Source organism: Mirounga angustirostris, unplaced genomic scaffold (assembly GCF_029215605.1).
Source record: "Mirounga angustirostris isolate CCGP_5_RB_7025 unplaced genomic scaffold, mMirAng1.0.hap1 SCAF_2, whole genome shotgun sequence".
In the NCBI taxonomy this organism is placed as follows: Eukaryota; Metazoa; Chordata; class Mammalia; order Carnivora; family Phocidae; genus Mirounga; species Mirounga angustirostris.
The window spans coordinates 128,711,200-128,737,661 of record NW_026991710.1 but is presented as its reverse complement, the minus strand read 5'-3'; the positions used below and the strand labels follow the sequence as shown (position 1 = coordinate 128,737,661).

At 47.0% G+C, this 26,462-nt stretch overlaps 1 protein-coding gene across 1 annotated transcript in view; it reads right to left on the bottom strand.

Moving 5' to 3' along the window:
- Positions 1-1,506: 1,506 nt before the first annotated feature.
- The window catches only part of FHDC1 (FH2 domain containing 1), a 42,772-nt gene continuing 17,816 nt past the window's right edge, over positions 1,507-26,462 (bottom strand). The window contains 10 exon segments of the mRNA XM_045880277.3: positions 1,507-5,973; positions 8,415-8,579; positions 12,180-12,297; positions 14,497-14,567; positions 16,353-16,460; positions 16,561-16,631; positions 19,326-19,426; positions 19,514-19,599; positions 25,357-25,459; positions 26,141-26,202. Of these exon segments, the coding sequence (XP_045736233.2) occupies positions 3,922-5,973; positions 8,415-8,579; positions 12,180-12,297; positions 14,497-14,567; positions 16,353-16,460; positions 16,561-16,631; positions 19,326-19,426; positions 19,514-19,599; positions 25,357-25,459; positions 26,141-26,202 (2,937 nt within the window). The 3' untranslated portion in view covers positions 1,507-3,921.

Below are 26,462 nucleotides of genomic sequence, written 5' to 3'. Positions count from 1 at the left end.
AGGAATTGAGAATAAAGTTTAAGTTTCAATGGAAAATTCTGTGAAATTGCAAAATATCATCATCGCCAGATGGGAGGAAGTAGGATATTGTACCCTTAGAGGCAGAAGCTGGTGAATTTGTACACCTTGAAGGGCTGAATTGATAGTTCCAACAAACTATTCTGGGACCTCCCACCATAATACATAAAGAAGCAGAATTTTGAAAGAACAATTTGGAACAACTGTGGTCCCTTTAAACTCACCATGTGTCTTTAGGGGGACTGGAACACAGGTTCCTTGTGAAAGCCATAAAATAAAAGGGTAAAAAGAAAACTACTTGAGATCCACTGTGAAAATAGTCTTCTTTTTTGATGTCAGTAACGCCTGATATAACAGGTTGAAGTTATAGGAAGGGGTCCAGTGGCCCAACCAGCTTATAACAGGCAAAACCAGGCTCTCAGTGTCCATGGGGCAGACTGCAACTTACCAGGACATCATCTACTTTTTAAAAAAAATTTTTTTAAAGATTTATTTATTTGAGAGAGAGAACACGAGTTGGGGGAGGGATTGAGGGAGAGGGAGAGAGCGAGTCTCAAGCAGACTTTGCGCTGAGCACAGAGCCCCCAGGAGGGGCTTGGGCCCACGACCCGGAGATCACCACCTGAGCCGAAAGCAAGCGTTGGACACTCAACCAACTGTGCCACCCAGGTGCTGTTCATCTACTCTCCTGTTGGTGCCTGACCCAGGGATCATTGTCTAAACCCCTTCAGATCAAGCACGAGAGTAGCCAGGACTAACACTTGACATGAAGCCCCGAGGTGTGAGGTGCATCTTCCGAACAATTCCCCTTTCTTCTCATATAAGCACCAGCACTGCATTTCAAATCAAACCACTCCTCCCTCCCTCTCTGCTCATTCCTGAGGCAGCCGCAGAAGCGAGCTGTGATTTCCCAATAGTGTCCCGAGCCAACATGCATGAGGACACATAGAAGCAGATCCAGACTTGCTGGCCCCACAGAGATTACACAAAGCTTGGCCCATAACATGGAATAACGCGAGCATGTACGAGGTGCTGAACATTCCATCGATGGCCTGCGTGTCAGATGCATGCTTGCATTCCCACACGTCTGGCGCAAAGCCTGCTCTCTAGGCCTTCAGTTAAACACAGTTTCCGGAGTACCGAGAAGATACATACCAACAGCCTAATTTGACTTGAGGGATCACAGTTGTTCCAAATTGTTCTTTCAAAATTCTGCTTCTTTATGTATTATGGTGGGAGGTCCCAAAATAGTTTGTTGGAACTATCAATTCAGCCCTTCAAGGTGTACAAATTCACCAGCTTCTGCCTCTAAGGGTACAATATCCTGAGGACAAGACCACTGTATCTCAAACCTGTTGCACCTCCTGCATCCGGGCCTTTCTGTGTGCAGGAAATTATATATTCTTCCACCAAGATCACACTCACACACACACACACACACACACACCCATCAACAGAGTAAGTTGAAGATAAAACACAACTCCCATAAACAGGAACTTTATTAAACTACATGTTACATAAAAGAACATATAAATGGACCTTTAAATACATTCAGTTCATCTTAAACAAATTTATATAGAAACTTATTTACAGTCCTCCATTATATACTTAAATTATTTTTCAAAGCTTACTACCGATAAAAGGTAATAGAATGATCACCTGCTCATACAGATGCATACACATAGGGTCCACAGGGCTAAGTAAAACACTGCTTCTCAAGAAACTCAGCTTATTAGATTTCAAAGCAACAGCAAGTTCTGAAGGTGCTTTCTTTTGAGCAGGCCTTTGACATGAGGCCTCTGCTAGGGAGGTGCTGGGGGTCGGTTTGGAGAAGCTGGTCCTGGGGTAGGTGGGTCCTTGGTTGTTTATAATAACTCGGACTCTTGGAGCTGGAGGGACTCTTAGAAACTATCACTGAGGCCATGCCCCCACTTCCAAAGATTGGGAAACAGAGGCCGAGGGAGAGGGAGTGATTGGCCAAAGTCACACAGCATCAGCGAGAGCAGGGACTGGAACCCTGGTTGCCAGGGTCCCACCTGGAGGTCCTGACCTCATCACTATCCACAGACTTTTTTTTTTTTTAAGATCGATTTATTTTAGGGAGGGAGAGAGTGCACATGAGTGGGGGGAGGGGCAGAGGGAGAGGAAGAGAGAGAATCCCAAGCAAACTCTGTGCTGAGCGTGGAGCCCAACGGAGGGCTCCATCCAACAACCCTGAGATCATGACCTGAGCCAAAATCACGAGTCAGATGCTTAACCGACTGAGCCACCCAGGAGCCCCTTATCCACCAACTTTTGACCACTTTCATCCATTTCCACCCACCCATAGGCCCTATGTTTTCAATATTGTCGTCTGCATGGTTAAATATATGATTTCTTAGGCTTTTTGAGATGGTGAAAAACAGTGCAGGATTCCCATAACCATCTTTGTGGGGCCCAGGAAATATCTACCCAAGGCCATTTTTATAAGAGGTTTTGTGGTCAAGTGCCTTACTTCTTTTACCATAAAGTTTACCGTTTCAATTTAGCTGACTTATGGAAGCTCAGAGTTTCCAGTTAATTTGGATGGAAGGCAACATTCTACAGGAGGAAGACTGTAACATCAACCACGGGGATTTGCTGAAATTCATCTACCACTGTTGGTACTAAAATAAGGTTTCACTCAGGTTTCAGTAAGTGACCGAAAGTGAAAAAAGGCAGGCAGCAACTTTAACAAGAAAGTTTCAAGAACCCCCCTCATTTCCTAATTAGTCTCAAAAGGAAGTCTTGAAATGGGCAGTGAGTAGAAACAGTACGTGTTTTCTCCTTTCTTTTGAATAAAGCTTATTCTTTCCAAATTTTCCTGATGATATAAATTCTTCTGAAAGCAGGGTTGAGTTTTTGTTTTTGTTTCTTTGGTCTGTTTTTAAAAACTTGATTTGGTTTTTGTCGGGATTTAAAGACCACTGTACCAAAGAAGAGATGTATCCTCAGTGACACAGATATACAGACTCTCCAGGCTCCAAGTCGGGTTAGCAAGAGAAGGGCTGGCTGTAGGCAGAGAGAGAGAAGGGAGGGAGAAGACTGGGAGACAGAAGGGTTTATTCTTCCCTCTAACTAGAGTGAACCCAAGTCATAGCAGCCTTCACTCTGTTTCACAACAGACACGCAAATGGGCAAACACGGAAGGGGAAGATGTGCTCAGCTGAAGAACCCCTGATGCCTTTCCATTGAGAGATGGCACTTCTAAGTTTGGGAAGATGCAGCATTTTGCCAGGGCCTGCTGTCCGTCTGTGCCTGAACACACAAGAGCGTCCAATTTCCATCCACCAGTCTCACCTTCCCTCCTGCCCACACGCTAACCCTCACCCAAAGTCACGCAGAGAGAGATGAGCGAGGCAGAGCCTTCAAGGAGACGGTGCCAATCACAGAACACCCAGGGCTTGCGCAGAAGTCCAGTTGCCAGCAATGGCCGGTGTGTGGGCAGGTGGAACCATGAGGCCAAGGAACACAGGAAAATAAAGTCTTCAGGTTAAGGGTTTTGTCTCCTTTTCCTGGGAGGCATTTCATTCTGCAAAAGGAACTAAATTAATTTGTGTAATATTGAAAAATAAGTTTGACATATAAAAACTGGCCAAAATTCTTTTGTTTTAACTCCGTAGGTAAGACTGTCAGCTTGCACATCTGCATTTTTGTGGGGTCTCTGCTTTGGGAGGGGGTTCCTCCAGGGTGTGCGAGGGAGGCACCCGCCCAGACTTGGGACTTTACAGTAGTTGTCAGCTCAGCAGGGGACAGTCCACAGGCCTCCCGCACGGGCACCTTCAGTGACGTTGAGCGTTAGTGGGGCACCCGTGGACCACTTTATGCGGAACAGACATTCGGAGCTGGCCCTTCTTCACAGGAGTCAGTCCTCACAATCTGACTTCACTTCCGTAAGGGATCGAGCATTTTCCCTAGCGTGGTCCGATCGGAGTTTTTCAGTCTGAGGGAGGCCCTTTCCCCAGCCCCTCGGCCCTTCACAGGGGCCTCTGTGTTGGCACTGGAAGCCCCAGCAGACTCTGGACACTTTTGGGGGCTCCGGGCGCTACTGGCCCGCCGCAGGGTGCTGCTGTCCTTGGGGGCAGCATCCTCGGGGCCACCCCTCGGCCTCAGCTGACGCTGGGAAACAGTCCGAGTGATGCCGGGGGCTTTGGCCACAGGAGAGGAATCTGTTCTCGTGAACCGAGAGGAGGAGGCAACTGTGTTTCGGGCAAAGCTCGGCACGGGAGGCGGGACACGGGGGACGCTGGGGGCCGGCGGGGCCTTGGGCTCCTCTTCAGGGCTCTCCGGGTCCTGGGAGTTGGAGCGGCAGATCTTGTTTTCATCGGGCTTCTGTCTGGGGACGTTCCTGAGAGGCTTGGCGCTGGGCTTCTTGAGAGAGCCCCTCTGCTGCAGGGGGGGCTCCTTCCCTGACCTGGCGCTGCCGGAGCCGCCGCTTACCCTACCCAGCCTCTGCTCCTCCGCCACCGCGGCCCCCGCCACAGCCCCCGTTGAGGACTGCTTGGGCGACACGTCCGAGGTCCCCCGCACGGAGCTCCGGCGCGACCACGGCGCGTCTGTGCCGCTGGGGGTCTCCCGAGGGGGCCGCTTCCAGCCCACCGAGCCCCGGCTTCGGGAGATGGGCACGACTTTGCGCATGCTCTCACTCTCGGAGGCGGTCAAGGTCCGCACGGGCTTGGGCGCCGCCCCCTGGGCCCCCTGGCTCCGCCGGACAGGGACAGTGGCGGGCTTGGAGGCCCCCTGCGACGCCTCCTTGAGGGCGCTTCTCTTCGGTGCTATCGCATCCTTCCCTCTGGCGGGTCTGTCCCGGGGAAGGCTGTCCTTGCAGGAGGGCTGGCTCTTCCCAGGGACTGGAGCAGAAGCCTCCCCGAGGGGGCTGGAAGTGGGGTGAGAGGAGACCTGGCTGCCTGTCTCCCCAGCCCCAGAGGACAGGGAGCCATCCCCCCCGCCCCCCTCCCCCGGCTCCGAGCAGTCCAGGGTCAGCGAGCAGTCGGTGGCGTCGGAGATGTAGAACAGAGGCCCGGAGTCTTTGCTCTCATGGTCGCTGCTGCCCACAGATACTAGAGCCTTGCCACTGGGTTCCTCAGGGGGGGGCCCGTCCCCCTCCAGGGCTGGGCTGAGACCGCCCCGGGCCCCTGTGCCCACAGGCATCGGGCCGCCGTGGCTGGCACCGAGGGACTGCACGCTCCCATCCCCCAGAGACACCGGCTCCATGGGGCTGAGGTCATTATTCAGGGTCAACCGGGGCGCCTCCTCTGGGCCCTTGGATCCCTGGAGGTCGAACTGAGCCAGCCCTGTCACCAGCTCGTGCTCCTTAATCCCCAGAGCCAATGGCGAGAGTGGAGGGGACCGGGCCGGGCCCAAGCCCACAGGCTCGCTATTCCTCTTTCGGAGGATGCCCACCCCACTGCGCCGAACTCGGGGGAAGGGGGGCATAGCGTCCTCAGGCCTGGGGGCCGGGAGCTGCTGGCTCTGCCAAGATGAGGGTGGCTCGGAGGCCCCCACCTGGCCCTCTGAGGCCTGAGGTCTATGTGCTCGGCTGGGGTCCTGGGCTCTCGGGTCCCCAGGCTCCATCCAGGCCAGCGTGGGCCGGGCCTGCCGCAGGCTGCTCCGGGGCAAGCTGTTGAATTTGCTGGGCTCCTCGGGGCTGCCGGTGGAGCTCTCCAGGAAGGTCAGCAGCTCCCGGTCGGCGAAAGCGCCCAGGGAAAGGCGGGAGCGCCGGGTGTTAGGAGGTCGGTAGGAAGGGCTGACAGGCCGGGGCTGCAGGAAGGGCGGCAGGTCCTCCGCGCCCTTCTTGGTCAGCTGCTCCACGTCATTCTCACTGCTGCTCCGGCAGAATCCCCCAAGCTCCCCAGCTGCCCAGGAGCGACGCTTCTGCTCCAGCTCCTTCAGCCTCTGCAGCCGCCTCAGCTCCTGCACCGCCCGGTCGTGGTTGTCCTGAGGGAGGGGTGGAGAGAAGCCCCAAGATGCATTAGACCCATGGGACCTGCGTGCAATTCCACAGCCACCTGCCCTAAGACCCCAAGATACAGGTGCGGAGGACAGCCTGGGTCCTAAGCTTCAGAGATACTGCGAGTTTGCAAGTGAGGAGGGTGTGGAGAGGGCTAGTTCTCCCAAAGCTGCCTGCAAAGGACTCCACCAGCTTCCAGCTTTCTGGTCAAGGCACTGTCCCTAAGTGTGGGCTGTGACTCCACACATGCTGGCCACCTCAACTCCGAGGGAACCCAGCTTGCCTTCTGAGCAGGGCAAGATACACAGGACTTCCAGGAAAAGGCTATTTAGTCAGTGGCAGAGAGAAAAAAAAGAGGAGGACCCTGAGATCATACCTCCCTGTTGCATCTGTGTTGAATACATCTACACATGTGCACACACATGCAGCACATTCTACTTAACCATTTGGGTGCATAAATATATACTCAAGATATTAAGAGATGCCAGTCAAATCTCTGTTTTCTAATGCTCCCTGGTAAGGAAACACCAGAGATGCCATGGTGTCTCGGTCCCTCATGCCCCACCCCCTTCCCACAATGAGACAAGAGGCTTTGCTTTACAAATCCTTCCACCACCCCTCACCCTGCTCCAAGTACCCAGCCCTCCCCCAACAAAACCAAACCAGAACAAACGCACATACTAAAACACACTTTAGCACCTGGCTGTGCACTTTAAATATACATATATTTGTGGGACGCCTGGGTGGCTCAGTCAGTTATGCGTCTGCCTTCGGCCCAGGTCGTAATCTCCGGGTTCTGGGATCGAGTCCCACATCAGGCTCCCCGCTCAGCTAGGGGGTAATCCGCTTCTCCCTCTGCCCCACCCCAATCCTGCGCATGCGTGCTCTCGCGCGCGCGCACGCGTGCGCACACTCTAATAAAAAATCTTTTAAAAAACGTATATATTTGTGTCATCTAAATGTGTGGATCTCACAACCCTAATCTGTTGCTGATAGCACTTTTTATTCGAAAGTCAATTTCCTCAAATGGTGGATTTGCCTTCCAAGTTTCTGTGAGACTCTGGCTGGGGACGCGTGGCCCCTCCTTCTGCTCTGGCCTGGCCTCGCCAGTGTCCCAGGTCCCCGGGCCCTCTCCTCCAAGGCTGCCTGGGGCGGGGGGGCAGCTCCTGGCGCTCGGGACAGCTGGGCCGAGACAATCACACAGGTGGCCTCTTGGGCCTGCAGAATTCTGACAGGAGTGAGAGCCTCGGAAAGAGCCAATTTGGCCTCTACCACCCAGCACCACCTCCCACTGCTGAGCTCACCGCTTGGACAAGGGAGAGGAAACGTGGCCGCAGGCTTAGCCTCCTTCTCTTAGCTGGAGAGAGAAAAGAGGGGTTGAGAACTCCAGTCACTCTGGCCTCCTCAGGCCGGAGGGAAACCTGACCAGTCCCTCAGAGAAATTCAGCTATGGGCAAACCTGCTTTTAAATACAGGGAGAGGGGGGCGCCTGGGTGGCTCAGATGGTTAAGCGTCTGCCTTCGGCTCAGGCCATGATCCCAGGGTCCTGGGATCGAGTCCCGCATCGGGCTCCCTGCTGGGCGGGGAGCCTGCTTCTCTCCCTCTGCCTCTGCCTCTCTCTCTCTCTCTCTCTGACTTTCATGAATGAATGAATGAATGAATGAATGAATGAATGAATAAATAAATACAGGGAGAGGGATCACGCACAAGTATTTAGTTCCTCATCACCACCTGAAGTGAAGGGATGTTGTTTTGTTTTTCACTGACAGATGAGAGTCGGACTTGCAAAGCCAAGCCACCCAGAGCTCTCTGGCTCCCACACTGAACTCAGAGATGACTGGAACTGGAGGTTGAAGGGCGGGAAACGCCGCTGTATCGCTCAGACAGCAGCCGACTCCTAACTACTTGAGAATTTCGAAGCCGGCTCTGGCCGAGGAGGACACGGTCCCCGTGGTGCCAACCGCCTGGCCATGGCCATGGTGCTTGAAACAGGCGAGAGAAGGCCTTGCAATCATCCCACAGCAACAAAGCGTTCCCCGAAAGAGGAAATTCTTTCCTGGGGTGGGGGGGTGCGGGGGGAGACATTCAGGACCGTCAAAGAGATTTGTTAATATCATGGCTGCCGGCGTAAGTAAACCTGCCTACCCGAGCGCTTCAGGGTGTGGAACAAGTGTGGGTGTGAGCCGCACAGCAGCTGAGGCGGCCAGGGCTAGGCCCCCGGGCACGGGCAGGCGCTCGGGGCTGGGACGGCAGAGCCCCGGCCCGCGGAATCCCAACCGAGAGCCTGGCAATGCTGCCTGCGCCACGCTTCCCTGAAAGCGTGCAGACACTGAACCATCCTGCTGCCAAGGGCAGAGGGCTGGGTCTGGAAGAGGAAAACAGAAGAAGCCACACCGCTCAGAAAACCCGGAGATGCCATCAGCCATACCTGAACGGCTTTGTTGAATCTGATACAGAAGTCTCTAAATATCTGAAGGCACTCGTCCAGTTTCATGGTTTCTTTGTCTTCGCAGAAAAAATCTATAAGGGTGTGGGCCTCGTCCTGGAGCTCTTGTTTCCAGCGCTCCAGTTCGGTCAGCTTTTCCACAGCAAACTGCGGGAGAACACACAAGCACATGCTGAAGGCAACAGGCAGCTGAGGAGGCGCTCTGCGCCCCGTCTGTGCTCCCGGGTTCAACTTCAGGCCTCGGGAAAGGGGAAGGGTGACGGCAAGTCCAACACGCTCAGAGCCAAAAGGCAAATATTTCAACCCAAACAAAGCCCTGGGGAAGCAAGAGGAACTTCTGTGGGAGGCGTGCAGGCCACCAAAGAGACTAGAGAGCTTTAATCTACAGAAGGCCACTGACACAACGGTCACCTTCAATGTCACTGAAAAATGACACAGGTGTAAAGTTGGTTTTATTGAGGAAAACTCACTCTGCATCTGTTCTTCCTTCTCTTAAAAGTGAGTCTTATACTGGCCAAGGGTTCACTTCAGGATGTCAGAAGTCCCTTGTACTGACGAGCTGTGCTGTTGAGAGGGAGTTTAAACCTCATCTCAAATGAGCTGTATCAGGGTCAGTGTCACCCCCACAGGACGGAAACCCCGGTGCCCAGACAAACGCCCCAGCCAAGGCTTCTTAACCAGGGTGCTTAGCCAAGTCAGCTAGGAAGCACTGTCTACAGTCCGTGCTTGGACATCACCCACGCACTTCAGTACGTCTGAGGTGCAACTACCACTAATATTTTGTTACAACCCCCCAGGAGATTCTGAGGAGCCCCCATGGTTAATAACTACTGCCCTATACAAGCCCACCTTCTTCACTTTCTCCTAATCCTTCCAGGACAAACTCTCCAGTGCCTCTATAGATTCAGGCATTGGGGCCCCTGGGTGGCTCAGTTGGTTAAGCGTCTGCCTTCGGCTCAGGTCATGATCCCAGGGTCCTGGGATGGAGCCCTGCATGGGGCTCCCTGCTTAGCGGGGAGCCTACTTCTCCCTCTCCCTCTGTTCCTCCCCCTGCTCATGTTCTCTCTCTTTCTCTCCTCTCTCTCAAATAAATAAAATCTTAAAAAAAAATAGATTTGGGTACCACCACAACAAAGAAGTAGAAATGAAAGAAGACTGCTCTCCTCCGGTGAGCTCCCAACCCTTTCAGACTGGGGATCTATCAGGCGCACAAGCACCCTGCCCTGACAGCACTGCATGACGTTTACTGTTGAGCTGAAATGAGGGGACAGCAGCTTAGAGGAGTCACAACCCCATGGGGACTAAATATTTGGGATCACTCTCAAGTCTCACGTCACTTCCTGTTTCACTGGGTAACAAGGCTTATTCATATGAAGAAGGAATGCATGAAGTACATTACTTGATAAATCACACATATCATGTTTTTAAAAAGGCTTACATTTGAGAAACTTCCTTTGAGTGGAGGGACAGGCCTTGGAAATGTGACGTTATGGGTTGCGCACCCTCAAGGAGTGCAATTGCTGCTAAGACATGCCTGGAGAGTGAAGAGCAATTCTGAGAAGACTCATCACCTCCCACGCACTCTAACACACTTACCCCCTTAAAAGTCCTTTTCTTACACCAAACATATTCAAGAGGTAGTAAGAAACCAAAACCATTTAGGAAACCGAATACCAGAGAAAGTAACCATCTGAGTCAGTAGCCCAAGGCACTGTGTGCATTCATGCTCTATTATTCTTTATGGGGAGAAGGGTATTCATGAAAGGATAAATGCTTGCCTGTCATTCTTCCACAGGGGAAAGGTGGATTCCAGCCAAAAATAACTCAACTGCAGAAAAATAGGACTCTTGACAAGAACCTACATGGGAGCTTAGCCCCACCTCCCTTGTCTCATCACTAGATCCCGTGGGGATGGAGACAGAACCAGGAAGGAAAAACTTACACGCACTGCAGTCATCCTGAGGACTCCAGAAAGTGAAACATTCTGAATATGGGTGTGGAAAATCACCCAGCTCAGAGGGTTTTTCTTTGCCAAGAGTTAGTTTTCTGCACAGTTAGGACCCCAAATGACAAAGTCCAAAGCTGCCCTGGCTGAGTATAACTGACAAGACGTGAGCAGTTGTGCTAGGAAATTCAACTTCTCACATCCCACCTGCCTGCTCCAGACCCAAGTTCCAAACCAATTTATTCGTTATTTCTTGCCCAGATGGTCAGAATACTGAAACGGATTTACAAAACTGTGTTCTTGTCTTTTTTCTCCTCAAACAACTTCAATCTTTCCCCATGGCTAAGAGCACAGTCCCATGTTTTCAGAGTGGCATTCAAAACCCTTCATGGCCTGGCCCTACCCTACGTTACAGAATTACACCCTCTCCGCTATTTAAAAAGAAATTGAATATAAAAAAGAAAAATAAATAGCCGTGTGGGAACATTTTATTTACACAGATAAAAATGACTACTAGAAAGAAGCATTTAGAGTTAAAACAAGGTCTCCTTGAAAGAGCAGTCCAGGGGTACAGCTGAGACAGAGCTGTTTTTCATCACACGCCTTTCTGCACTGCTATGTATAGCATAAAATATTAATGTTTAATTTAAGAGCCAGGGAAGGAGACATCCAGAATTCTCATCTCACTGTGGGATGGGCCTTCTCCCTCAGTTTCTGACTTTCCCTCATTTGTCTGCATGTGCTTACTGCGGAGTACTTTCTTACCTACTGCTAGGTGTTTCTGTGGTGGTGTTTGCTTTGTTGTTTCACTTTGAGAAAGATCTGTGCATGTAAAAGAGAATATCTGTTTGGTTACAGTTGAAAGAAAATACAGAGCACATGTTTAATCAGAAAAATAAACTCCCACCAGAGCCAAACAAAATGTTTGCCGATGGGAGCTGAGACACAGAATATTTGCTTGCTGTAGCTTAATTACAAGTCAACGTACAACCTTCCGAGCACACTGTTCCTGGCACCAAGGGCAGCCCCGCCACACCCCCCCATACCTCGCGAGGCTCGAAGCACTGATATTTAAGGTAGCATGCCACTTCCCCTGAAGATTGAAAGCATGAAAAGCTGCCACTGTTTTGTTTTGTTTTTTTACAAATAAGGAAGATAAAAGAAGCATGTTAGACTATGTGATTAGTGAGTCACAGTGAGCTGACACAAACATGTCCACTCTGCTGTTTTCTTGTTGATGTTATTCAGAGCAGCGCCTGACACACCCTGTGGGCTGATGTATTTGGGGTGTTGATAGGCACAGCTCTCGTGTGCTCCCCCTCTCATCATAAAACATGTCAAAACGTAGCTTGTTTCTTCAATAAAAACAAGTGAAGAAACAACAGCCCGAGTTCTCAGGTGTGTACGATTTCTGTGGAACTTCGTTCTGTCGTCCAAAGGTTTGATTAGGAGGCAGAAACTCCTACACCATGGTTGAGAAGCAAAACCTGAGCGGCCAGGCATAAGCTGCCAAGCGTTCGCTCCCTAAGCTGATACCAGTTCGCTACAGCATGGTATGATGATGTCAATCCCGTGGCGATAAACGGAGGCCAGCCCTTGGTTAGGACCACATTCGACGGCCCCTGCGAGAAAACCAGCCCCGCAAAGAATGGGCACTGAAATACAAAGTTCCTTTCATCGACCCAGGGAGGAGAATATGAGTGGGAACCTGCTACCTCCCCAAAGCCGTGCGGACTGAACCAGCCCTGGCAGGTGCTGCTGGAAGCCAAAAAGAGAGAGACGGACTCCAATCACCCACGAACCTGAAGGAAATCTTCCATCTGTTGACAAAGTTCACCATCCCGCTGAATGTTTTCCCTCAGAGATCTTGTCCTGTTAAAGAGCGAGTGCAGTTCTGCCTCCGTGTTATCCAGAGATAATCTACAAGCAGAAAGGGGAGAGTGGGCATGTGGTACAGGGAAGCCATGTGTCATGGAGGTACATCAAACAAGACCAACTGTGGGTCAAACCTAGACACGGACGGCAGAGCTTCTGCAATGACATTTACCACACTTAGAGTTTCCGCCCGTTTTTTTAAGAGTCCATGTCTTCCTAGAGACACACTGGTTTAAAGAGAGATGGCTGTGTACCTTTGTCCTTATTGGTGAGATAACGAACCCATGAGAATTGTAAAGCTGTTCATAAAGTGGGTCTGAACACCTTTATGCAAGAAGCATTACAAAATAAAAGCCAAAAGGTCTCAGATATTTCCCCTCTCCTCCGGCACAAATATAAAAGCTCTAACTCAAGCAAAGCCAGGCAGTGTAGGCATTCAGGGCAATGAGGAGACACTAAGCAGACCTCGTGTTGCCACGGACAGCCAGAGTAAGCCCTCGGTATGGTAGAGAGAACTAACACATGGCTAACAATTCTGCAAAGAAATGGCGGGGCTGTTTGCAAGGCTTTTGTAACATAGGTCAAATCAAGATTAGGAGAGCAGGAGTGATACTTCTGTCACTAGGTAGAGTGAGTAGGTGAAACCTAAAATCCAGGTGGAATTCACTTAGCAAACTCATATGCTAGGATGCTTTCATGCGTCCACTGTGAATTCTGACATTTCTTTATGCAGTGAAGTTTTCCACCTTCATTGGTTGTTGGCACCCATCTGTGATGTTTGTACTTCACAGGACACTTCACCTTCCATCTCGAATAAACAAACTTTATTTTCTAAGACAGTATCTAGCTAAACTTCCCCAGCTGATTCTGACTGCAAATGTCAACTCAAAAACGTAATGGTTATTTCTCTCTATACATACCTCTTAGTAACATTTCTATACTAGTCAGAGGAAAAAATATTCCCACAAGAATTTCTTTTAGAAATTCAAAACCAGAACAGTTTATATCTTATAAGATGCTCATTGTTTGGGGGGAATAATCCAAAAATCTGTAAATGGGAACTACGAACTGTTCACAGCTTCGCCCTTATAAGCTCACTTTGGGGAAGACATGTAATCTGTGGTTAGATGTTCACAGTCAATAATACTGAGACACTGGCCAATGACAGGGTTTGGCTTGAAAAGCTTTGGTTCATGTATTTATGCACAGGGTTCATACCCATCCTAATCAGATATAATCACTCAGATAGCAAGTGCAGGACTTGAAGTGGTTCACTGGAGCCAGCCTGCAAGAGGCCACTATGGGTGTGGGCACCCCTCCCAACTCCTCCCTCAGTGAGGCCACCTGCCACGGGAGCAGTATTTACACCATGGAGATCAGCAAATGCTACAAATCAGGACCTCTTTCCAGGGAAGCCGGTTATTGAACATATACCACTGGATACGTGGATATGTACTGTAAACTTAAAAAACATGGAACTCAAAATAGCTCGCGTATACAGATTATAGCCACATTAAAATGCACATCTATACTGGGATCAGAAGCAAATTAAAGTGATATAAACACAGCTTTATGTTTGGTAGATACTTTCTCTGTAAGTTGAGTGACTAACTTAAAACAAAATCCTTTCACAACCCTTGGGTATGATTCCACCTTCTTCTACTGCAATAGAAAATAAATGTAACATGTTAGATTCTACAAGGAAATGGCCCTGGAAGTTTGACTGATATATACCAACTCCCAAGGTAATAAGCTGTGTTGTTTGAGCTCTATCTTTTGGGTGTGGAGGGATTTGAAGTTCTTAATTCATATTGTTTTTACACTGATGATATTCATCAGAAAAGACTGCAATAGAGTTTTTTAGATTAAAAATAAAGACTAATTTTTCAAAACCCCCAAATTCCAAAGGTACACACACACACGTCTGTAAGCAAATAAAAGGAAGGTCTGAAAATTCAACAGGACAAACCTTTTAAAAGTTATAAAATATTCACCAGTTTCATTAAAAGTAGTTTAGGGGCGCCTGGGAGGCTCAGCTGGTTATACGTCTGCCTCCAGCTCAGGTCATGATCTCAGAGTCCTGGGATCGAGCCCCACATCTGGCTCCCTGGTCTGCTTCTCCCTCTCCCCCTATCCCCTGCTCATGCCCTCTCTCTTTCAAATAAATAAATAAATCTAAAAAGTAATTGAAAAAAAAAAACAAAACTGAATTCTCAGAATTCACTTTCAGTCTTCTTTGCTCACCTAGCAGCCTCCTGAACGTGATGCAATTTTTCAGAAAAGTTTAGAAGAATGGCATCTTTCTTTTGGGCTTCCTGGAATAAAAACAGAATTTTCTCTACTGTATGTATAAAACTGGAAGGAAACAATTATCCCAAGGCTGAAAGGAACCTTAAAGTTCTTGTTTTTATGCTTGATATATTCAAAGCAATTCACTAAAACATGAACTCTTATATTCTTAGTAAGATTTACCAGAACTCCCCTACTCTCAAGATATATATAACTTCCCAGAGCAACCGATCCTGATGTGAAATACAATTCATGGGCACACAAACTCAATGGAAGTGGGTGGTGGCTTAGCAGGGCCCATTGTTTCTGAGAGAATCCAATATATCCTGCTTAAATACCACCCATTCCTACGAGTATGCCTTAAAATGACCGAGATGCCTTCAGCTGTTAAACCAGTTTGCAAACTGAGTTTAATCAGAAGGTGCAAAAGCCATAGAGGCATTTGGATTCTTCACCTGTTCAGGGGATACAAGGAGGGTGGATATGAAGGGTGCAATTACCAACTCTGGAAACGTCCCCCCCATGGGCTGGAACCAAGTTACACAGAGCACCTGGCTCCATGGATCTAAAGGGACTGCTGGAAGACTAGCTGTAAGGCACATGGGATAAGGAACACATTTTCTGGTTTCAGTGCCCTGAAAATTAAATTTTAAGTGAGTCCTGAGTTCAACATATCCTTTGTCTTCTGAAGAATGTAGTAATAACTGTGTGTGTTATTTATGGAGAGCTTACTATGGGCCAAACACTGAAGTAAGCACTTTATGGAATTATGCCCGTCAGCCCTCTTGGGTACCTGTCTTAAAGGATCACTAGCCCCGTGATTAGAGGAAGAAATTGAGGGTCTTAACATTTAAGTAACTTGTCTGAGGAAGTACAGCTAATAAAGGACATGTCAAAATCCCAGTTCTGTCCTGTTCTGAAGCTCACAATGGAAACCAGCCCAGCTTCCTCCCCAGCTTAGAGCTACGTCTATGTGATTGCTGTCAAAACAACAAATGTGATCCAGTGAAGAGAAAACAAAGTGCTACAATCCATAATTTGAGATAATTTAACAACAGACAACTGCCGTTGGCCGATTTTTCATTTTGTAACTGGTTGTTTTGGTATCCCAAAGCCCCAGTCAGAAACGGAGGTGATGAACAGGGTGCAGACCCCAAGGCCTGTGTTTGTGGCAAGGCACCCTGACTTACAGTTCACAAAGGGAAACAAATGGAAGTGATCTTTTTCATTGCCCTGGCTCCCTCACTCTACACATAACCAGTCACAAATCTAGTCAACCCAACGCTGGGAATGTTTCAGCACCCAGGCCTCTGCTCTCCATCCCTGTGGCCATGACTCTTGATTCTCAGCTCTCGCCAAACGATCAGAGAGCCAACTTCTGCCAAGAGGTGCCCCATTTCTAGTTCTCTCTTCACTCCAGCTCATCCTCCATATTGCCTTATTTTCCTAAAAACAAAGCCACCCTGGTCCGGCCATTTTGCTGTGCACAAACTTCCGCTGGCTCCCCATTGCTAAAGCATGAATCCAAATTCCTCAGCGTTTAGGATGTGGATCCTTCCTAACTGGGCTTCACCAACCCTGACCCCTGCCTCCCTCAACCCCTCCACTTCCCTCTTATCCTACAACCCTAGGCGCAGCTCAGCTCAGCTCAGGAATCTGCAGAGTGCTTCTGCAAATAGAACCTTCTAGGAGCCCACCATGTCCTTTCCTATCTCTGTGTGATGCCACCTAATACCTGGGGAAAACCTCCCCACCTCCAGGGAGGATTCACGCTCATTCTCTCTCTCTCTGAATTCACCACTTCCACCTACCTGTGCAACAAAGTGCAGAAGATTCATCCCAGGTTTGTTTGCTTTTGTGTCTGCCAATTTGAGCAAAGAAGACAGTTTAAATCCTACTGCATTGCCAGCATACCCTCCCTAAAGAAGACAAATCAAAAGAAAAAATATATACATACACCTTTGGACGGACAAATAAACTTAGAAACACAACGTTATAATTTTTTTGAATTTTACTTACTGCATTCATGATATTCCCCGCCTGTAGCACCAAGTGTAATATTGAATGTAGCTCCTCACACAACATCAGCTCTGTCAAAAAAGAACACACCATGGTACCTTCAGCGTAAAGGCACAAAGACAGCTGCCACATCTGAGTTCAAGAGGGCCTGAAGCAAGCTCTGACCCTAAACCCCATATTAAGACAGGAAAAAACAAATCAAACAGCACATTCAGTGGTATATCTAATGCGCCATTTGCTACGGGCAATCTGTGTCCTAGTGTTTAACCGGGAGTCAATATGTATGATGCTTCAATATATCACAAAATACTTCAATAAGGAAAATTTCCAAGGAGTGGAAAATGCAAGGGCCTTATGAAAAGCAACACACTGTGTTACAGGAGCAAGCTTTTTGTCAGCCAGTCTTTATTGTTTTTCCTCTATCTCCACTAGCCTTTTAAATTATACTTATAGAATATGAAAACTAACAGAGAGCAACATTTTGCTTAGTCCACGAGCCATGAGGAGATAAAAAATAAACAGGCTGGGATGACATGTAAATAACTTGCAAAGCACTAACCCTTAGGGGCCAGGCACCCAGAGACTCTGTCCATTTTATTCAAAACTAGACATTTCATTTGGATCGGCTTAAAGGTTGTAAAGGAGCTTATCATTGTCATATATCTTTAAACTAGTTCTTTAAACATAGAAGCTCTTGTACACACATCTATGCAAATTAACAATGTTAAAAATTGTTAATGTATTTCAAAAGCTAAAAGTGAATTTTGATGATTATTAAAATTATAGTATATATAGATAATAAAAAGCTACCCATGATTTTTTTTAAGTTCATATTCTCCATTAAGTGTGGTATTACTTTCAAAAAATTACATTTGGATCCCTGCCTGCATTATGTTATCTAAGAAGGCCAGTATTTGAAGGTTAACCAGATAAGAAACGTTTCCACCATGCCCATGAATTTGCATGGCTCAATACAAAAACTATTCCATCTCAACGTGAACAGGAGGGATGGCCCTTCCAAAGTTGCTGCAATAGCCCTGGTGTGTGTAGGAAGAAATGTTAAAAGGCCTCCCTATTGAAAGAAGAAAAATTGCCCTTAATTCTTAGTCTCCTCTCTAAACTGAAGAAAATACGATGGGCTGAAGAGCAAAACTTTGTCTCAACACGGGCCAGAGCAACTAAACAGGAAAATCAAATACGAATCAACAGCTCTGCAATAACTAGAAATCCAGAAAACCACCCAGAGGAAATCAGGCTGGCGCTGAAAACCCTGGAAAATGTGAGGGTTGGGGAACGCCAGAGACTCTGCCTTGGCGATGAGGAGCGCCCACAAGTGTGCTAGGCCTGCTTGCTCAGCATCCGAAACGCCTGAGGATAAAACTCCAGCACTATGGAAGGAGACAGGAGAGCAACTCTGAGGAGTCTGCCCAAGCTGGGCACACAAGTCATTCAAAGAAATGGAGATGACCCACTCGCCCCTCTCAAATGTAAACAGCCCACCAGGAATTAGAGTCTTGAGGGGAAGCAAGTGGGAGAAGACACACAGCAGAAGAACCATCAGGAACCTGCAGAAGGTCACACTGAAGATGCCCAGGAAGAGTCAGGAGGAAGGATGGACGATGCTGGAAAAGCAGGCCCTGGACACCAGAGGCCAGAGGACGGAGGAAGGATGCAGCTGGCCTAAGTGCCCAGGTTTTGAGCGTGCGCATGCACACACGCCTGCACACACACACACAGATACTACACACACTGCATGCATCCGGAAAGCTGACCTAGGAGAGGAGCAAGAGCGAGCTGCAATCAGCAAGGTCTACTCTGAAGCTTGGGATGAAAGAAATCTTCTTTTATGGGAAGATAATATACTAATTAATTAATTGGTCAATTAATTGATTAATTAAGGAGGAAAGTAAATGGAAATAAGCCTTAATTGTCATCCTAGGTCATATCTCTTTTCCCTTTTTAGGGTGTATCAGATTTAGGACTTTGCATTTCTCATTTCAATTGAATACTTTTGTGTTTTTTTTTTTAAGAAACTGCTACCAAACTAGTACAGCCACTATGGAAAACAGTTTCTCAAAAAATTAAAAATAGAATTACCACATGATCCAGTAATTCCATTACTGGGTATTTACTCAAAATATATGAAAACACTAACTCAAGGGGATACATGCACCCCTATGTTTATTGGGGCATTATTTACAGTAGCCAAAATATGGAAGCAACCCAAGTGTCCATCAATAGATGGATGGATAAAGAAGATGTGGTGTAGATACACAATGGAACAATATTCAGCCATAAAAAAGAATGAAATCTTGCCATTTGCAGCAATATGGATGGATCTAGACGGTATAACGCTAAGTGAAATAAGTCAGTCAGAGAAAGACAAATTCTATATGATTTTGCTCCTATGTGGAATTTAAGAAACAAAAACACAGAAAAAAAGAGACAGACAAAAAACCAGGCTTAACTCCAGAGAACAAACTGGTGGTTACCAGAGGCGAGGTGGGTGGGAGGCTGGGTGAAACAGGTGATGGGGATGAAGAGCGCACTTCGCTTGATGAGCACTGAGTGCTGGATCAAACTGTTGAGTCACTATATTGTACACCTGAGACTAAGATAACACTGTGTGTTAACTATACTGGAATTAAAAAATAAATTAATTTCCAAAATCAGGAGAAGAATGCTTACAAAAAAGAATAAAAATTAAAGTGCTACCACTAAGGTTAATAAAAACAAATTCCATGAAGCATCATGTGTTCACTTACCTTTTGTAGCAGTTCTCAGAATTGTTATGTCTGTGTACAGAGAAGAACAAGAAGGTAAAAATTCCTTCTTTAGCACCATGGCTTCAATCCGAAGTGAATAGCTGAAAAATAAAAAGTAAAACTGTAGCGTTTGAGGTCACTGATTTTAAAGCTTTCCTCTGTAAAGAGCTGTGATGGACGATCCTTACTTTGGCACCTGAATCAAGTAGTGTAGAAAGGAGTCCGCCAGGGACAGCTTGGACACATCTCCACTAAATGTTTTCAATTTCTTTATCTAAAAGCCAAACAGAAAAGAGGGTAGAGAAAAAAAATAACTTGTGATTAAAATGTAACATTATTTTAAATGTCCTCTTAGAATCCCTGTAAGAAAGTAAGATTCCAGTGCTAAATTCAAATTAATAAAAATGTAGACCCAAGAAAAGACAGAGGAGGAAATCATCGCATCTACTATGTTTTTTGAAAGAAGAAAAACCAAACAAATGAGAGGGAGAAGAGCTGTGTCATGTATGTGGGTATAAATAACCTCCATCAAACCAGAGAACTGGAGCCACAGGACTCCTCAGGGAGGTTACCAAAGGGTCGGTTCTAAGGATGAGAATTTTCTGTAAGTTATAATCTGGAAGGGAGATCACTGGGAGAAGCAAGAGGACACTGGGTCGTCATTATAACATGGTCCTCTAGGTCCCTAATGAAAAAAATCTTAATATTTTGGGTAGTTTGGACATAAAGTTCTCAGACTGGGGGAGGGCTAACAGACCTTTCTCTGGCCAAGTCCCCCTCCACACAGAATAGCCTTACAGCAAGGGGCTACTGTGTCCTGAGGCGTGGACACATTGGCTCTCCAGTGGCAGAGAAAAAGGAAAATGGCTCAAGCAGCTGATGGGTCAATGTCAAGACCTCCCCCTATGAAAAAGATCAGGTAATAAAACAGGATGTATGGTCAGATCCCATTCCTAGAAATTTTAAAAGAAGCGTCCACTATACCCGCCCCCCCCCCTCCCCGGCCCACCCTCCATGCACACACCACAGGTGTGGGGAAAAAGACTAGAAGGCCCCACCCGCACGAGGTGATAGGATTACAGGGACTATTATTTTCTTCTGCTGCTCATTTTTATTTCCTAAAATGTTTACAATGAACATGTATTACTCTTGTAAAAAATTAAACTCAACTAAAAGTTATTCCTTCAACCGTAGCCAAGAGAAATGAAAGAGTTCTGACACAGGAATATAGCCAAACAGCTAGTAGGTGGGGATGGAAGCAAAGAGAAAGTTCTCAAACTGCATCAGAGCAAATCAGTGCCTCCCTCACACAGAGAACTGGACTGGCCCAATGGCAGAAACTTTTCTACATCCACTGGCATAGAGCGTCTTCCAACTAAAACACTTTATGGTAAATCGAACCTTGGGACTACGAGTAGACAGCCTACCTCTGCAGCTAACTCTTGCCAATGAGCACTTACCATCTTTCATTACCTTTATAAAGCTTACTCTCTTCCATCCCCAGGATTATGGCGGGTGCCCATAAAAATAACATGACTTTTCAGTGTCTTGAAAATAGGAAATGATAGTTCAAAAACAGAGGAGGGAATATTTGCAAAGATCCGAAGTATCTATATCAACTACCTGAAAATACAAAATGTCACTGTGCAGATGCATACCCAAGACTTAAGTCTGATGCTTAAGACTACATTTTTTTTTAAATGGGCAGAAAACAGCCATTTATAGAATTGCATTACTTCCCCTACCTTTAGGGCCCTAAACTGAATTTACTATTTTTAGTCATACTCAATTTAAGGGCAGATGGAATTTTTGGTTTAGCTAAACCCAAATCGGTGCCTGGCTGCTGAACAGAGAAAACCATAGGATGAATCCTGATCCCTTCTGAACTAGAGTTTAGCAATTCACTATATATGGAAAGGGGCAGAGTGAGGTTGTACCTTTTATAAGACCATCTATGCAGCATGTGCAAAGCTTCTGAAAATAACAGCACAATTTTCTGACTAAAGCATATAGAATAGGTCATGCTAAATAAACTTGGTAGATATTTCCATTAAACATGTGCTCAACTGTAACTGAACAATGATTAATCTCCTTCACTTATATAAAGAGCTAAAAATGTTTATGGAGTTCAAGAGAATGGTGATGGAAAGATAGTATTTAATTTAAATGCCAATGTATACAGTTCTTAATTCCATTTCAAAATGAGACTTGTGTTCATTAAGAAGGATTATGGTACCTTCACAGTGGTAAGGAGGTAAAAAAAAGAGGTGAACAAACCCTATAATTATTGTGCATTCTCGTCATCATCAAAAAGCATTTATCACACATTGTTAGGCATAATTTTGTGGGCTGAGCCAAGTGACTCTCATTACGACCTGGCTGTGCCCAGTTTCTGTCCTAATAGCAAACAGCATGCTCCTTAAGACTCATACATTCCAAAGGGCAGACAGACCTCCTTCATCCCATCTAATTCCACTCACATGGCCTGGAAATAGCAAGATTTCCCACCAACAGACTCACCCCAAGGGAAGACCCTGGGGCTTCCTCCCGGTCATTCTCCCCACCCCACCCCCCAGGGGCAGAGTTGGCATAGAAGGTTGGGATGAGGTGATAAAAATGTCAGAGGCGGCCACCAACCAGCTGCCAGAGAGAACAGAAAACTTCTACCACCTTCCAGCCCTCTATGCCTGACAGTGATGCAGGGATGGGGCCCCAGCCCCAATGGAGGAAGGGCTCGCGGGTTGCGTCGGGGCTCCCTTCCACCATCCACCCAGCTCCTATGCCAACCTCTCCCTTGTCCCTCTCTGACCACAGGAATACTTTTCAGGGCAAAGAACCCCCTCCCAGGGCTTTTATTTCTGGGTCTGTCTTCTTCCTCTGCAAGGTTTAAGTGTGAGTTGAAAGCAAGATGAACAAACACGCCAGATCAGTGATTTGTGGGGAAGGGCAGAGAAATCCTGAAAACAAATTAACCTTCTGCTGGCTTGTCAGCTGAGAACGCACGACCAAAAAGGGCTGTTTCCGCTCCTATTTTTCAACATGCTGATAAGATTACGGTATCGCTCCAGCGACACTCACACCGGTGCTCTGCTCTGCAGCAGGAGTGATGAAAAGGCTGGGAGGAAGGCCGCGCAGTGCGAGGTGGGGTTTTGAGAACCTTTGCCCTTCCTTCCTCAAAGGGATGCAGTGGGGGTGCAGCAGAAGGAACTGTTCTGGGGTCAGACGAATCATGTGCAAATCCACCTTCCTCTCTGGCCTATCGACCAGGAGGGACACGTGAGAGGAGTTCTAGCGAACCTGTGTGAGCCTGTTTCCCATATGTACCATAAGGAGTATCTGACGATGTGGCTGGGAGGACTCAATGCAAAAGGCACCCCAAATCATCAGAGCTATGACTGAGTGACTTTCTACGTGCCAGGCACTGGGCTACACACTTGAACACATTATCTCGCTCGGCTGAATTCTGCCCTGCCCAGGGCCTGCAACACAGGGACAACACTCCATAGATGTTTAGTCCCTTCCTGTGCTAAAAATGAGCACAGAACATTACACCACAGGCTTAGCAACATGCAGTTACGCAGACACTTGTGCATTTATTAACATATTTCTGCCACATTCTGAAACCTCTCTCACTTGGCCCTGGCTCCTCCTTGGCCTCATCCCCATCCTCCACCCTCTACCCAAGACTCAGGGGCCGGCCCTGATCCAGGCGGTGCCAGGGGCCACGTGGTGCTCGTGGCAAGGTCAGGGGGCCTTTGCAGCAGGCATCTGTCATGAGGTGGCTTTGGCCCGCACCGAGACGCCCTCTGCTAGCACAGATCCCCACAGTGGTTTCGGGAGGGGCGCCAAGAAGCCCTGGGGACTGTCAGGGTGTTCCTGCTGAAGGAAGCTCCCAGCTGAGTGTGGAGGGTGTGGTGAACTGAAGCCCAGAGCTGGTAATGTAAACAAGAAGAAGTGTGACCAAGCTTGTCGGATATTCAGGCTGAGGATGACCCTGCAGCAGGAGGGTGACAGGAGAGGCAGCTGTGCCTGGCTCAGTGGCTGGGACGCAGCACAGGGTCTCAGGGCTCCGTCTCATCCCAGCAGGACACTGTCTCCAGGACCGGCTAACTGTGTGGGGGAGAGTGAATGCCTCTGGCCGCCTGACAGTGCTCAGGTAGGTTTCAGTCATCTTGCCCTTAACATCCCCCCTTTGAATTATGCCCCCCCCCACACACAACTCAACATCATGGGAGGCTTGACAGCTAAGTTGCTTCTCTGAAAAATCCCCAAGTCTCGCACAGCCTTTGCGTTCTCCAATCACCTCTGAATTTAAAATTAGAAATGAAGATATTAGGAAAACCCGGCCTTACTGTCCCACCTCTTTACCATGGTATGAAGCTGGCAGCTTCTCCCCCGCCTAGCCTCCCTTTAGTTAGAATTTTAGAACTTTTCATAGGCCGCCTGGTGGCTCAGTCCTTAAGCGTCTGCCTTCGGTTCAGGTCATGATCCCAGGGTCCTGGGATTGAGCCCCACATAAATAAAATCTTTAAAAAAAAAAAAGCCCAAAGAGGAATAAGATTTCAACAACTCAATCTTTTTAAAATCCAAATTAATTAAACCCTACCCATCCTAATTAAAGATTTTTGAAACTCTCATTCTCTACATTAAAAAAGACTAAGGGACTATTCAGTGTATAAGATCCAGGGTAAATTAGGATTTGATGTACGTTTCCCTCAAGACTTTAGGACCCTTTACTATCATTAATAAATGCTGGTAATTAATCTTGGCTTAGGTAAATTACACTTAATTTGCAAACAGAAAACCTGACATAGAGAGAGGTTCAGCTCCTCAAATACACCCAGAATACTCAAGTTACCTAGTAAGACCCTTGAGTTGGCATTGCAAGTTTATCACTGATTGACATAAAAGAAAAAGTACAGATATATTCCCCTCTTGTTATTTATGGCACTAAAGTCAAATTCCATAAATTCTGTGTGGGAAGAGGAGTGGGATGGGGAAGAGAGGAACCAGCAGTGTGGGTAAAAGGATAACTTAACTGTAAGATTCTACATTATTCAAATGTTCACAAGCACATATATTCATGTAATTTCTTACTGAATTTTTTCAGGGCCCCCTTCTTCAGAAATAAAAGGCAATATTACAATTTTATAAGGTTTTTTTTTTTTTTAAGATTTTATTTATTTATTTGACAGAGAGAGACACAGCGAGAGAGGGAACACAAGCAGGGGGAGTGGGAGAGGGAGAAGCAGGCCTCCCATGGAGCAGGGAGCCCGATGTGGGGCTTGATCCCAGGACCCTGGGATCATGATCTGAGCTGAAGGCAGATGCTTAACGACTGAGCCACCCAGGCGCCCCACAATTTTATAAAGCTTTATAAAATTGTTTTTCCGATGTTTTTTTTTTTCCTATCAAGCTCCCAACCATTCAACGGTTCAGTTAATTCAGTCCAAAAAAAAAAGATCAATACCTATATTGTGGTACTACATGGCTATCACAGCAATTTTCACCTTTAAGTCACTTCCAGACACAACGTTTCTTAACAGTTTACCTACCTCTCCAAAATTTTAGGGCATTTTATCCAGAAGCGGTTTCCTTTTATTGTTATGTATAAAAAGTATACATATTTATAAAATAACCTGGGTGCAGCCTCGGCAAAATCCATCATTGGTAATGGAAAAGGAAACCGAAGTTTATTAAGGTCCCATGTGCCAGGTACCATCCTCGATGCATAACTAGGGTTTCAGCCTCCTGGCAATCCGGTGAGGCAGGCACCCACACCCTCACTATACAGGTGTGGACACTAAGTTCACTGGAGTTAGGAAATTTGCCCAAGCAAGGGGACAGCTCCAATTGAAACCTAGGTTCCCTAACTCCACAATTTATACTAGGTCACTTTTTTACTTGTATGTGGGAAGACTCTGGCTTTGGGTAGCAGAGTGCCCTTCCCATGTGAGTTTTGACACTCTGAAAAATATTGAGCTTTGATCATTGCTCCTAACATCTAAAACTCCTGTGCCAAATTCCTTACCTCCTCTGACTCCGGCAAAAGCTTAAGAAATTCTCGCAAGGTCTCTGATCCATAATGTTCACTCTTTCCTTGATGAATATCTTCTACAATGGACTGAGGAGACCTTGAAAAGACAATTAATTAGATTCCACTTTACGTTTGTTGGAGTGCCAAAGAAACACAAGTCAGTGGAAACTAAAACAAATCACCCCTACCCTTTTTCCAACCCACCTTCTTCCCAGTCTGGGGGATGTGCTTTGTCAGTGATCACAGGAGCCCCAGTGCCAGGGAAAGTGGGGATCCTGACACACCACCCGGAGGCCTGTTCACCCAGAAGCCCATCCTTGGGCATCCCAGAAAAGCTGAAAGTGGCAGCAACCATGGGAGTCTTCTCTGGGAGAAGAAAAGCAATCCCCTTTGGTCACATGGAACTCTGGAGAGCCTCTCCTTTCCACTTTAGAATACTGGCATTTCACCACTGTCTTCTGACCAGTCCACCCTCCACTGAGGGGCAACATTACAGATGAATTTATAAATTCCCTGGCATGACAGGCTTGAGCAGACACTCTGAGGCAACTCTGCCTGTACTTCAAGCCTTCACGCAGGGTATGCTTTCACGCAGGAAAACAGCAGAGAGCGACAGGCGCTTGCACACTCATCACGCCGTGTGCCGGAGGAGGATAGGTAGGGATGAGGAATGGCTTTTGCTCATATTAGGAGCTCAATTTTCAGCTCAGCCACACCCACAGACTGATGCTGACAGCGTGGATATGCCTAAAGTTGCAAATGCGTGCAAAAACCTTACTTCTTAAATTGCTTAAGAAATATCCCAATGTTCATGCTCCGTTTTGCATCCAAGACAGTAATCTGGAAAAAAACAGACACACATAAGGCTATTACAAATTAGAAGACTTGGAGGGAAGAAGAGAATTAAAACCTATCAAAATACAACACTAATTTACAAGAGAATAACTTCCAATATGTAAATCTGGTTATTAATCGATATACCTAACACAGTTTTGCAAATATTAAAATATTATCATCTCCCCAAACTTCCTGCAATGATCTATTTACTTAACTATAATAACTATACATATCTATTTTAATCTTATGTAACTTTTTTTTTT